General features: G+C 51.7%; 1 protein-coding gene across 5 annotated transcripts in view; it reads left to right on the top strand.

Moving 5' to 3' along the window:
• Positions 1–640: 640 nt before the first annotated feature.
• Positions 641–13,503, top strand: part of IRS2 (insulin receptor substrate 2) — a 38,508-nt gene continuing 25,645 nt past the window's right edge. For 3 of the 5 annotated variants that reach the window (XM_039536560.1, XM_039536543.1, XM_039536533.1), the window contains exons 1-2: positions 641–798; positions 5,790–9,404. In XM_039536560.1, coding sequence (XP_039392494.1) covers positions 6,029–9,404 — 3,376 coding nt within the window. In that variant the 5' untranslated portion in view covers positions 641–798; positions 5,790–6,028. Of the gene's footprint in view, positions 799–1,326; positions 1,901–5,789; positions 9,405–10,412; positions 12,202–13,503 lie in introns of those variants that run through there. The other 2 variants (XM_039536554.1, XR_005597923.1) reach the window with 2 other exon arrangements.

Genomic DNA, 13,503 nt, shown 5'->3' with positions numbered 1-13,503 from the left:
AACACAAGAATTACGGGTCACCCAAATAAATGAATAGGCCACAGGTTTGATACAGACAAAACGAAGTGCTTCTTTGCACAGTGCATGGTCAACTTGTGGAACTCCTTGCCATGGGATGTTGTGAAGGCCAGAAGTATAACTGGGTTCAAAAAAGAATTAGATAAATTGATGGAGGATAGGTGCATCAATGGCTATTAGCCAAGATGGTCAGGGACATCCCCTCATTCTCCGGGTATTCCTTAACCTCCAACTGCCAGAAGCTGGGCCTACACAACACGAGATGGATCACTCGAAATTATCCTGGTTTGTTCATTCCCTCTGATGCATCTGGCACTGGCCATTGTCAGAAGACAGGTTACTGGACTAGATGGACTTGTAGGGAGTCAGGGTGACTTCCCTCTGAACCTGAGGGTAAAGAGCCACTCTCTCAGCCTGAGGGGGCGGGGCCAGACCAAGCTTACTCCACCCCCCAGAAGGGGAGGGGTGGAACAGGAAGTATAAAGGTGGGGCCCTTAGCCCAGTCAGGGCAGCACCAGGGAGGGAGGCAGATGCAGATTGCTGGCTGCTCCTTTCAGACCCTGCTGCTGGTCCAGGGGAGGCCCTGGACCAGGAGAAACCTGACCTGGAGGAAGGACAAGGGCTGCCCACCACCAAGTACCCAGAGGAACTAGAGGAGCCTGGGGCGGAGGGGGAGCCAGAGCTGCCAGCAGCTGAGTGCCTGGATGAGCTGGAAGGACCGGAGGGACTTTCTCAAGGGACTGGGTAGGAAGGAGCCCAGGAACAGAACTGCACAGTGCGGTGAGTCTATTTGATCAGTGTGTTGCGGAGAGACCCTGCTGATGGGACCCTTGCCCTGCCACTGTCAGGGCCCTGGGCTGGAACACACTGGAGTTGGGTAGGCCTCTGTTCCCCTACCCTGGCCAACCCGCCTCTGGTAGCAAAATCCCAATAGTGCTATAGACCTTTGCCGGCGCTCCTCTGCTTGAGAGGCGCGCTATAGACCTTTGCTGGTGTCCCTCCCTCCGCTAATTCCCTAGTGACAGATGGCCTGAGGCAGCCCGGCCACTGGGATGGTAGCGACCCACTGCCCCCTAGCTGCTTGGCGGGTGGCCAACCAACATGGGTCACAGGACCACTGAATGCCTGATCAAGTATAGCCATTCTTGTGTTCTTAAGAGATAAAGTGTGGCATGAAGACAAGGCTCAGAATCCTGCAGAGAAAGAGACAAAGAGGAAAGACCATCCATGTAATTTTAAAGCAGAGATGTTTGTTGCTAGAGTTTGTTCCTTGAAGCCAGTACCAATTATATCATTTTTTCTTTAAAGCTCATGGACTCTTGGACCAGCACTTCCTGTACCCTGCACTAAAGACAAACATTGCTGTTTTTTGGTAACCTACTAGGTTAAAATCCACAAAGCAAAAATAATTAAATAGAAAAAAAAACAATATTTATTGCATGTGTCACAAATCAGTCAGCACCATGAAATTAAAAGTTATTACTGACTACCACTTATGTAATTATAAAAAAAATACAAAAAAGTAGCAATTCGTTATGCAGAAGTGTGAGCTAAAAGGAAATTTCCTTCTTTTTATTGTTTTTGTCAACCTAAATTGTTTGTTAAACATTGATTCTGCTGCTATAATTACAATTACATTTTTCATCATGAAAATATGTTCATAATTATTACTCTTTTACAAATGCCAACTCTAAAGAGCTGCCTGAGACCCCAAATAACTAATTTCATAACTTTCTGAAAAAAATGTCTAAAGTTTCAGAGAAATAGCCTTCTGGATTTTTATACATTTAAATTGTGAGCCTCTTACTCATATTGGTGAGGAGTTACTCAGATAAGTACCAATTTGAGTAAAGGGTTAATAATTTGGCTCATTAAGATTAGAAAACCAACCATATATGACTTTGCATAAGAAACTTTCCTCATTAAGGACTGTAATACATAGAAAAAAATACCTTGCACTTCTACAGCATTTTAAACCACAGATCTCAAATTATTTTGCCAGAGTTGGTAAGTATTATCTCCATTTTCCAAATGAAGCACAGAGGTTACTGGTTCTTGGCAATGGTCAGATGGTAAGTCAGGAGCAGAGACTTCAGCGGCCATCTCTCTCTCTCTTCTGGAAGGTAATACCGCAGGTCTCTAGCAGTTGCCTTTCCCCTTTTCTGTGTTAAACGTATTAATTTAAGTAAAAAAACAAACAGTTAAGTACCTTAATACTTAAAATGTGAAGACCCAGTCTCCGAGGAAAAGGGGGTTCTTTTAAAAAAAAAACAACTCTCTACTGCAACCTGAGCCTGCCGATATTTATAGCTGGGTCTCCCCTATTTCAGGTACAGGAATTGGTTTCTAAATGAATTATGGCAGTAACCAAGGAGAATTTAAAGGACAGAGACTCTTCCTTAACTTTCTCTTGCATGGCGTGTGCATGGAGTAGCTAGCGCCATACGCTGTATTTACGCCTGTGTGTACGTGTAGGAGGAGGGGGTCTAGACTAGTGGAGGGGATCACAAGCTGCTAGGGGAACGCTGGATTGTTTTCGCTGCTTGCGCCCGCCCTCTGCCCTGCACTATGGAAACTATATTTTTTCAACTTTACATTCAAAACAGATGACTTCAGCTGCATAATATACAGACACATGAACGTCTCGATAGCATTCAGAACAGAAATTTAAAAACAAGAATGTTTGTCTGACCTCCTGGCCCCTTCTCCTCCCAAGCATATGCAAAAGGGAGACAAGCTTTGCGAGAGAGTCTAGGAAAGGAGAAGATGCGGCTGTGCTTAAAAACAGCCTGGGCTAGAGGTTTTCAATCAATACTTTTTTTTCTTTATCCCAAGACTCTTATTATAACTTTCCCTCCTTTCCACCACGGTGTGTTTTTATGTTGCATGCTTCAGAACGAGCAATTATTTTGTTTTTCTCTATCACGGGGGCTATATACCCACCCACGGAGCTTGTCTGGTCCCGCTCTGTTTCCCACCCCGCACCACCCACCCAGAGACCGTACAGCTCGCCAGGCCCCTATCCTCTATCGGCCCCTCAGCTCATCTCTGGTCCCCACTCTGTTCTCCACCGCGGCCGCCCCCTCCCCATACACACAAATCGTTTCTGGTTCCCATTCTGTTCCTCACCGCCCCCTCCCTATACATACATCACCGATATTCTCTGGGCCCCACCGCCCCCTCCCCATACAGACATCACCGATACTCTCTGGTCCCCACCGCCCCCTCCCCATACACACATCACAGATATTCTCTGGGCCCACTCTGTTCCCCACCGCGGCCGCCCCCTCCCCATACACACATCACAGATCGTTTCTGGTTCCCACTCTTTCTCCACCCCCCCCGCCTCACACCGTACAGCTAGCCAGGTCCCCCTGTTCCCGACCGCCCCCTCCCTATATACACGCAACATAGAGCTTGTCTGGTGTCCCCTCCCCCTTCCCCACACAGAGAACTGAGATCTTTGCTGGTCTCCGTGCTGCCCCCCCCCCCAAAGGGTGCAATGGGAAGGGGACATGGGATGGTAAATCACCTCCCGCTTCTACAATTCCGCTCCCCCCCGCCTTCCCTCCCGTGTTTGTTGTACAAGCAAGGGGCGTATTGATCCCGGTGTTTGTTGTTAGTTGTGCGTGTAAGTCCAGTGAGATGACTAATTTTGGTTCTCGTAAACAAGCAGGGACCTCCTCTGGTTGAGAGCCGTTCATCAACTGGGGCTTTGCACAAACAAGGGAGAGAAGGGCCGGGATCCCATCGCACACAGATGAACCGTAAAACGTAGCCGTGGAAAACAGAGCCGCACAATGTAGGCATAGGGATTTGTAATGGTTGGAAAAACATGGACTCGTGCGCGCACCTTCGCCCCAAGGAAAGCAGCCTGCAAAGCAAACACACACTGCAGCCGCGGCAGATTTCCAGAGTGTAAACACTGGGGGAGCATGTGAGGCTGCTACACTCCCCCTTCACAACTCTCATTACTTAATTGCCTCGATCTGCTCTAATCCCCCAGTGCGGCTGGCTTTGTTTCGCAAGGAAACACGAACGCTGCCCTGATACACTGCAACGCAAAACACGGCGATCAATTAATTTGCTTAATTAAAACATGAACAACGCCCCCCCCCCCGCCTCGTTCTTCACTCTCCAGGTGGCATTTCTTCGCTACACAGACACAGCAACTGTGGAGAGAAGGCAAACAAGCCCCTGATCAATGACAAACTAGCAGAACCAGCTGCCCACCCGGCTACCCCTCGATTCTCCGTTACTTTGTGTGGGGCCTGGGGGGCGAGCCAAGAGCAAATGCCCGAGAGGGGGAGGAGGTCTGGGCGCTGTTATACGGGTTCAGGGGGAGCTAGAGGAGGCTGGGCAGGGAATGCCTAGTGATTTAGGGGAGGCGGCTAAGAAGGCTCTGGCTCCTGGGAGGGGAGAAGGCGGGGGTGGGAGACCCAGCCAGCGCACTGAGTGTGGCGGTGCTCCAGTGTATGAGGAGGGGGCACTCCCCAGGGGACCAGGCACTCTCCAGTGTGGAGGGATCGGGGAAACCAGGCCAGTTCTGATGTTGCCCTCACAGAGGGGTGTATGCGGCACGCCTAGAAGGCAGGGAAAGGATTGGGGTGGGGGAGATGTGTGGCTGGGGACACAGAGGGACCAAGCCCGCTCGCAGGGGTGCGTGGCGCTGGAGAAGCACGCCAGGACGGCAAACTTTGGTGTGTGCAGTGGGAAGGGAGACAAACACAGGGAAGCTCTGTTGCCTGGGGGACACAGGGGAGGACCAGGCAAGGCAACAGAGCGTTATTGCCATGACAAGCTACGCAAGCGTTACCAAAGCATGAAAGCTACATTCCTCTGGTATGTCAGTCTGTCCAGGGCAGGACTTCGTACTGCCTGCGCTTTGATCCCATGTCCCTTAGCATTAGCCGGGGTCAGGCTTGACGTGGGGAGGCAGGTTTGGGGATGGAGGCACACAAAAGATGGCTGGTTAGATGGGGAGATGGCCAGCTCTGGCACCTCTCTCCTTTGGCCCATGCCGCAGCTTCTTGCTTTTGAGGAAAACTGCCCCTCGTTCTCGATCGCTGGCGGAAAGCTTCCCCTCATCTGTCTCAGCCCTGGAGTAGTAAACGCCGGCCCGGCTCAGCTTCCTCCGTCACACCCGCGGGTCCCTATGGCCCCCTCTCTTTTTTTATTGCCACCTCTACTGTACGGTCACTGATTCTGCATCGGGCGCGAAGCTGCTGGAGCCTGTCCCCTTTCCCGCCCGGCGAGGGGGGCTGCTAACATGCTCATTCAGTGACAGCGGGCTCTGCAGCCCCCCCGGCCACCTTGCGTGTCTATCTGGGCTTCACGCTCGCTTGGCGTTTTAGGCGAGCTCCCGCGTGTGCCTGTGCGGGGCGGGGGTCAGGGGAACGGGGCAGGCCAGAGCTGGCGTGCGTAGAAGCAGGGAGGGTGTGGGCGGGAAAAGAAACAGAGAGAGAGAGAAGAGGGTGGAGACGCGCGAACAACCCAATAACAACCCGCCTCCCTTGGCTCGGCCTCCTCCCCCCATCCCCATTGGTGCACGGCGCTATCCTTTCCCCGGCGCGGCACCCAATGCCGTAGGAAGCTGGCGGCGGATTGATGGCCTCGCCCCCCTTTGCTCTGGCTTTCCCCTGCTCCCCCCCTCCCCCCCGTCTCGGTGTGTGAGCGTTTCGGTAACTCAGCGGGGTCACGTGTTGTTTTGCTCTTTAGTTCAGCCCTTGGTGCGCAATGTGTTACTTACTGTGAAACTGTTACCGAGACAGGCAGCAGCGACCGGCTCCGGAGAGCAAGAGCAGCAGCAGCAGCAGCAGCGCCCAGGATCTAGAAGGACCTCGGGCAGCAGCGAGCCCAGACTGCACGGAGGAGCCAGGTCGGCAACAGCACCATCACCACCGCGCTGAATAGAGGAGCCAGGGTCACAGCGGCGCCGGGGACCAGGGGAATAAGCCCCGACCCCAGGGCGCTAAGAACTCAGCCCCCTGTCCCAAGCTCTGGGCTGGGGATGGCGAGCCCCACGCTGCTGGGGCTGCTGCCCCCCCTGAACTCCCCTCCTGGTCCTAACCTCAACAACAACAACAACCACCAGAGCGTGAGGAAATGCGGCTACCTGCGCAAGCAGAAGCACGGGCACAAGCGCTTCTTCGTGCTCAGGGGACCCGGCGGCAGCGGGGAGGAGCAGCCGGGGGCGGGGGGCGCCCGGCTGGAGTACTACGAGAACGAGAAGAAATGGAAGAACAAGTCGGGGGCTCCCAAGCGGGTGATCGCGCTGGATTCCTGCCTCAACATCAACAAGCGAGCGGACGCCAAGCACAAGTACCTGATCGCCCTCTACACCAAGGACGAGTACTTCGCCGTGGCGGCCGAGAACGAGCAGGAGCAGGAGGGCTGGTACCGGGCCCTCACCGACCTGCTCAACGAGGGCAAAGCCGCCTGCCAGGGTTCCCCGCTCCGCCACCTCTCCTCGCCCTTCTCCTCCTGCAGTGCCGCCGCCTCCTCCCTGGCCGGCGGCTGCGAGGACCTCAACTACGGGCTGCTCGCCCCGGCCAGCGCTGCCTACCGGGAGGTCTGGCAGGTGACGCTGAAGCCCAAGGGCCTGGGGCAGAGTAAGAACCTGACCGGGGTGCACCGGCTCTGCCTCTCCGCTCGCACCATCGGCTTCGTGCGCCTCAACTGCGAGCTGCCCTCGGTCACGCTGCAGCTGATGAACATCCGCCGCTGCGGCCACTCCGACAGCTTCTTCTTCATGGAAGTGGGGCGGTCGGCGGCCACCGGGCCCGGCGAGCTCTGGATGCAGGCGGACGACTCGGTGGTGGCGCAGAACATCCACGAGACCATCCTGGGGGCCATGAAGGCGCTGAAGGAGCTGTCCGAGTTTCGGCCCCGCAGCAAGAGCCAGTCCTCCTCGTCCTCCTCCTCCGGGGGCGCCGGCGGCCCCGGAGCCTCCTCCACCCACCCCATCACCGTGCCCGGCCGCCGGCACCACCACATGGTCAACCTGCCGCCCAGCCAGACCGGCCTGCTGCGCCGCTCCCGCACAGACAGCCTGGCGGCCGGGGCCAGCGCCAGCGCCGGCACCAAGGGCACCCCGGGCCGGGTGCGGACGGCCAGCGAAGGGGATGGCTGCAGAGCGGGCTCGGTCGCCGGCAGCCCCCTGAGCCCCGGCCCGGTGCGGACTCCCTTGAGCCGCTCGCACACTCTCAGTAGCGGCGGCAAGGCGGGGGGGAAGCTGGGGCCGGTGCCCCCCGGGGGCGGCCTGCAGAATAGTCGCTCCATGTCTATGCCCGTGTCTCACTCGCCCCCTGCCGCCACCAGCCCGATCAGCCTCTCCTCCAGCAGCGGGCTCGGCTCCGAGCCCCCCCACCCGCAGCGCCCGTCCAGCGGCAGCGCCTCGGTGTCGGGCTCCCCCAGCGACCCGGGCTTCATGTCCTTCGACGAATACGGCTCCAGCCCGGGCGGCGACCTGCGGCCCTTCTCCTCCACCGCCAGCAACCGCAGCAACACGCCCGAGTCCATCGCCGAGACCCCCCCGGTGCGGGACCCCGGGAGCGGCGCGGACCTGTACGGCTACATGGCCATGGAGCGGCCCCAGAGCGGCCGGCTCTGCTACCGGCCCTGCCCGGACTCGGCGGGGGACAAGGGCCCCAGGAAGCGGACTTACTCGCTGACCACGCCGTGCCGCCAGCGGCCCGCCCCCCCGCAGGTCTCCTCCGCCTCCCTGGACGAGTACACCCTCATGCGGGCCACCTGCGCCGGCAGCTCCGGCCGCCTCTTCCCCGCGGCCTCCCCCAAAGTGACCTACACCCCCTACCCCGAGGACTACGGGGACATCGAGATCGGCTCCCACCGCAGCTCCGGCAGCAGCAGCAGCAACCTGGGGCCGCCGGCAGGGGGCGGCGGAGGAGGGGACGACGGCTACATGCCCATGACGCCCGGGGTGGCCGCGGCTTTGGGGCCGGGCGGCCGGGGCGGCGATGACTACGTGCCCATGAGCCCCACCAGCGTGTCCGCCCCCAAGCAGATCCTGCAGCCCCGGGCCGGGGCGGGCGGCGGCTACAAGCCCAGCTCCCCCGGGGAGAGCTCCCCGGACGACAGCGGCTACATGCGGATGTGGGGCGGCTCCCGGCTGTCGGTGGAGAGCTCGGACGGGAGGCTGAGCGGCGGCGGCGACTACATCAACATGTCCCCGCACGGGCCGCCCGCCGCCTCGCTCACCCCGCCTGACTTCTTCGCCCCGGCTCAGGGCGCTGGAGACCCGCCGAAGGCCGCCTGCACCTGCAGCTCCCTGCCCCGCTCCTGCCCCAGCCAGGAGCCGGCCAAGGACAGTGACCAGTACGTGTTCATGAGCTCCCCGGGCAGGCTGCTCCCGGAGGAGCCGGCCTGCGGCGTGCGCCCCGCCGCCCCCTCCAGCCACACGGTGCCTTCCCCGCTGCGGCACAGCCGGACCGAGAGCTTCCTGGGCCCGCGGGCGGTGCGGCCCAGCCGCCTGGCCCTGGACACCCTGCGGACGCTGCTGCCCAGCATGCACGAGCACCCCCTGCCGCCCGAGCCCCAGAGCCCCGGCGAGTACATCAACATCGACTTCGGGGAGGCGGCGGCCGCCGACTCGCCGCCCGCCTCGCTGGGCTCGGGCGCCGGGCGGCGGCGCTCCCCCCTCTCCGATTACATGAACCTGGACTTGGGCTCGCAGGCGGGCCCGGGGCCGGTGGGCTCCCTGGAGGCGCTCTCCCCGGCGTCCTGCGCCAGCCGCGGCCGGCCCGACGGGCTCTACCTGCAGGCGGTGGGGGTGACCTGCCTGGCCAGCCCGCCCGACGGGGGGGATTACACCGAAATGACCTTCGGCCTGGCCGCCACCCCGCCCCAGCCCATCGCCCAGAAGCCAGAAAGTGCCCGGGTCACCAGCCCCACGGCCGGGGTGAAGAGACTCACCCTGGCCGGGGTGGAGGCTTTCATCCTCTCCAGCCCGCTCCCGGACCCCAACCGCGGGGCCAAGGTCATCCGGGCGGATCCCCAGGGGCGCCGGCGGCACAGCTCGGAGACCTTCTCCTCCACCACCACTGTGACCCCCGTGTCTCCTTCCTTTGCACACAACCCCAAGCGGCACAACTCGGCCTCGGTGGAGAACGTGTCCCTCAGGAAAAGCGAAGGCCTGGAGGAGGAGCAGGGCAGCAGCCCCATGTGCCGGGAGACCTCCGCCGGCTTCCAGAACGGCCTCAACTACATCGCCATAGACGTGGTGGACGGGAGCCTGGCGAACTGTGACAAAGGCAGAGCCAAAGGCAGGCACGCCATGAATGGGGACATCAGTGGAGTGGAGACCAGCGCCTATGCCAGCATAGATTTCCTAGCCCACAACCTGAAAGAAGCAACTGCTATGAAAGGTGAGTAGTAGGTCGCTCTCCCAATGTGCAGCTATTTGTATTTCTGGGGGATGTTGCCGTATGGGGAGGGGGATGGTTTAGCTCTCTTTCTCAGCTTTGTAAACTTTCCAAATAAAATATCTATATACAAGGAAACACTTAAATGTTGAGTGCTTCCTCTTCACAGGAACCCAAACCAGTGAGTATATTTTGGACATGCTACAGAAGTGCAGTCATAGAAGATTATTCAAAGTGTTTGCTTAAGAGTTTATAAAGCTTGAGTTAAAAGACAGTGAGGGAGGGAGCACATCAGATTACTAACAGATCCTTGGTCCTCTATCTGAAAGAGTCAAAACAGAACAACCTCGGAAGGATTATTCTGAATTTTTTTGACCTGTTGTGAAAGTATGGGCATAAATCTGCAGTGAGCATGTGAAAACATTGATCTTTTCAGGAGTCACTGCGTGTTTGAGGGTTACATATTGTTTTGCAAATTTTGTTTAAAGGCCTACTCAAGAGTGATGTGTAACTACATTGTAGCTGCCAGTTGAATCACAGTATCAGTGGCCAGTTGTTTGGTTTGCTTTTTAAATGGATTGCAAATGCAGGCTGCTTGAAGACAAAAACAATCCTAAGTAATGTAAAGCTTAATTTGAGAGAGAATTTCTGTTTTAATCATGTAGCTGTTCCTTTCCAAAGGGTGCTAGTTGTGCTCCCTAGCAAGAGGGAAAGTCTGTGTTATAATTGGGGAGGCCAGGAACAGACAATATGTGAAGGATTAAAAGTTCATGATTGAGACACAGCAGGGATCCTCTTTGCTATTGCACCAGGGCATTTTTAACCTGTAATATGTGTTTATCGGTCTAGGGAGCTGAAATGACAAAGGTTTTACTTCCATGTTTATAGTTTTCATACAGATAATCAGTTTTAAGTGAAAAGTAGCCATTTCTGAGAGCTACTTGTAGAAGTTTTTGTTCCATTTATTATTGGCTTGTTGATTTTGAAGAAGAAAATGTTCTTTTTTTATAGGAAGTGCAGAAAGATGGAAGAGATGAAAGTGGAGAAAGCTTTGAACCTAATTGAGAGGATTGTTGACTGAAATATCAGACTTTTTACAAGATGAACACACTGAATGGGAGAGTTAAGGACAGAAACAGACTTGTCAGTTATCTGTAGTTTTGCTTAGGCTGGCACCAGGATTTACATGGTTTGGGATAAATCAGTGTTAATGCTACAATTATTGGTTCCATTGCCTTATATAAAGAATGTTTGGCTGTGGCATGTACATTGGAATTATGTTCCAGTAAAATCATGAGCTCTCTTGTATTTAATTGTAAATTGAGTTTAACAAGATTTGAGTTTTGCTTGGCCCCACCTACAGCCCCCAATTGCATAACAAACCCATGTTGGGGAAGCACCACTTCCACAGTATCCTCCAAACTGCTGACCCTAATAGGAACTCTGCCTAGGGGGAAAACCTGGACTGGATTAAAATGCTCCCAGCATCCAGATTGGATTAAACTGTGGAAATTCTATTCACTTAGCTAATAAGGGGAAACTGGCACTACATCTCTGATAAAGTTAATAAAAACATAAATATAGCAAAATGAATTTAGAGAATGGCGAATGGTGGGAACTACTAGTTTAATTCTAGTAGTTATAAAATAACTAAAGATTATTCAGATACTTGTTTTATTTTAATATTTTCTTTTGTGTGTGGGCTTCCTTTTCCTGTTTCTTATATGCATGTAAATGTGCAGTGAAGATCAGTGTCATTGGGTGTTGGGCTAAATGTAGGAGGCACAGCTGATGACTGTTTCTGCCATTCTGTTTCCCACACGTGTGTGCCTGTTGCATATAATTACACTGACTCTATTCAGGAAGAACTGTAGCCAATTTCAGGACAAAGAGATAGGAAACACTTTGCATAACTGTTATCAGTGTTCCCGGTCATATTTTAAAGCAAATGCTGTATGTTACACGTATTTTTAGTGAAAATAATTTGAACAAAAAGAGCAGTGTGATTAGTAAAGTGCAAGAATATTACCTTAGTAACGGAATGCATAAGTACAGTAGTGGGCTATTGAGCGGAGCTATTAACATTTACAACTCCTGAGCTCTATTTTGGTTTTGTTTACATAAGTACATTGAAGTTTGTTTACAGTACTACTACTGTATTACTACTGCTGCTTCTTAAAGATCACCAGTACTGTTAGCGGTAGAATTCAAGGTTCTAAGAACTTTAATTTGTAAGAGTAACAGGATTTTCATATTTTATGATGAAATACACATACGGAATTACAGAAATATATGTATTAAGTATATTAGGTACTGTTTAACTCTTGTTTCTTACTTTAAGACAGTGGCAGTTCAGAATGATTTGGCTAAATTTTATTGATTTTTAATTGATGTTTCTATATACAGTTTACCATGGAGGTAGCCTATATTAGATGTGATGAGAATTGTTTACATTGCTGTTTGTACTAATTGTTTACTGAATCACTAAAGCCATTGAGTGGGAACTAGGTTTATCCTTTCAAAGCTAAGGAGAAATTAACAGTTTTGTTTGGAGCAATTTAAAAACTGCTATGTATGCTTCTTTAGAAAGAAGTAAGGTGAAGAGCTCTTGTAAAAAATCTGTAAAAAAAAAAATGTATCTTGTGTAAAAAAAACAAACAAACAAAAACTACTTGGGTTATCAGGAAACTAATATTTCAGTGTAAAATCATAGTCAGTTCAAATACTTTCCCACATCTATAGATATATTTTATTATGTAGGTAAATATTGTTTGAGTTTTTGTCCCTTTAATAAAGAAAATTAATCATGTGACTTTAAGAATAAAGATGCATTGGTTTTCATCAGTAACTTTGCCTGTCTGCTTTAAAGAATAGTGTGTTTTTGGAATTTTGAGCCAGTGTCATCCTGTTACAATGAGAGCAAGCTAACAACACCAAAATAGCTTCAAACAGAAAAATAAAAAGGTCATTCAGAATTTATCAAATAACTTAGTTCTGCTTCACTCTGAAAGCATGCAGGCCTGTGAGTCTAACAAGTACTTGCCTTCTTCTGAAATATAAATAAAATAGTGCTTTTACTAGACAGCTGGAAACTCTTGTTGCACACTGATTTATCAGTTAGCATTCAGCTTTCTAAGTATGAAATAACAACCCTTTTGCAAAAGAACATTAGTTCATACAAAATTATGTATTTTCTTGCTTATGTAAACATTTTCACCCAGTTCCTCCTTTGGTGTAAATTGTTTATAGCATTGGAGCTGTGCTAAATTACACCAACTGAGGATCTGACCTTTGGGTAAAACCCTGGCTCCATTGAAGTCACTAGTAATTTTGGCTTTAATAGGGTCAGGATTTCACCCTGTGATGTTTTTTATCCTGAAATCCTTACGCAAAATTCCCATTAAGTTCAGTAGTAATTGTGCTTGAAATTAAGGATATTACAATTGGGGCCATTATCTTTGTTTTTTTCCCAAAAGCAACATGTGCTGTTTTAAGTTTTCCAAAGTGTGACAGCAAATACATGTGATAGTGCACCTACCTGTTGAGGTCTGTTGGCTCCCTCCCCATTTTACTTCCTCTTGATTTATTAAAAAAGGATCTTCAATTATAACCTGTAATGCATCAGTTTTAAATGATCATAAAGTAAGATAGTGGTATTTCAGAATAGGTAAAATGCTGTCTCACTAGCTCATCATTCTTGTAAGGATTTTATGAATATACTTAAACAGTACAAACGTCATATCTAGAGAAAATTCTCACATTGTTAAAACTGAAACTCTGATTTACTTTTCCTTTGTGTTCAGTTTAGACAATAAAACTAGAGAAGTCAGTTTCACTTTTTGGTTCTTATATACTGATTGCCACAATATTTGGTTCAGAAACTGCAGGGAAATGTTTTAATTGCCTGTATAAAAATAATCTTTTAATCAAAATGTCTTGTTAATTTTATGAAAACATTCAAATACAGCTTTGTACATCTTCTTTTTTAAAAGCCTATTTTTTTTTAGTATAAATTAGTACTAAATGTAATAATTGCTCTTATTGATCTAGTGCCATGCAGTGGAATATATACCTCAGAATTAATAGATTCAAGAACTGGCCT

Source organism: Mauremys reevesii, linkage group 1 (assembly GCF_016161935.1).
Source record: "Mauremys reevesii isolate NIE-2019 linkage group 1, ASM1616193v1, whole genome shotgun sequence".
In the NCBI taxonomy this organism is placed as follows: domain Eukaryota; kingdom Metazoa; phylum Chordata; order Testudines; family Geoemydidae; genus Mauremys; species Mauremys reevesii.
Note: the sequence above shows the minus strand (reverse complement) of the source record. Positions and strands in the feature narration are given on the sequence as shown.